General features: G+C 29.3%; 1 protein-coding gene across 5 annotated transcripts in view; it reads right to left on the bottom strand.

Moving 5' to 3' along the window:
* Positions 1-652, bottom strand: part of LOC106461860 (sorting nexin-6-like) — a 38,378-nt gene that overhangs the window by 13,531 nt on the left and 24,195 nt on the right. For all 5 annotated transcript variants that reach the window (XM_022388937.1, XM_013921721.2, XM_013921724.2 and 2 more), the window contains one exon: positions 165-240. In XM_022388937.1, the coding sequence (XP_022244645.1) occupies positions 165-240 (76 nt within the window). The remainder of the gene's footprint in view (positions 1-164; positions 241-652) is intronic.

Below are 652 nucleotides of genomic sequence, written 5' to 3'. Positions count from 1 at the left end.
GTATATATATATATACACACACACACACACACACACACACACACACAACAAGGTTAGGGACAGCTGAAGAAAACTTCCATACAGTTGAAACAAATTTTCAAAGAATTACAAAACATATCTTCAACCATACATACATGCTTTCTTTAGGTCTTTAGTATCCTTACCTCTCTAAATCTGTAGCATCAGTTGTTGCAAGTTGAAGTAAAGTAGATGCTATTGTTAGATAGGTGTCTGAAACATCTATTAAAAGTAAAACAGTTAATAAAATAGTAGAAAAATGTAAAGCTATACAATTTATTATAATCGTTGTTAAAATATCAATCCAGTTGTATACATTCAAATATTCTGGTTAAGTAAAGAATGTGAAGAATTAGAAAGAAAGCAAAATAAAATATATGACTGAATAATTTTCCGAGTCCAATCTTCTTTTTATCTTTTAGTCATTTTTAATTATCCACTAACTTGAATATACGATTTCTTTCTTAAAGTTACATTTTCCTTACCTCAAAATGCATTTCTGATACATATTAACTCTTTCAGCACAGGCTCAGTCCCTGGGATCGACCTCATAACTATTTTGTGCTTGTTATAGTTTTAATGCTATAACTTTTAAATTAGCAAGCAAATGTTAATGAAATTTGGCAGATTATCA

This window comes from Limulus polyphemus, unplaced genomic scaffold, assembly GCF_000517525.1.
Source record: "Limulus polyphemus unplaced genomic scaffold, Limulus_polyphemus-2.1.2 Scaffold1046, whole genome shotgun sequence".
NCBI lineage: Eukaryota > Metazoa > Arthropoda > Merostomata > Xiphosura > Limulidae > Limulus > Limulus polyphemus.
This window is presented reverse-complemented; position numbering and strand designations above follow the sequence as displayed.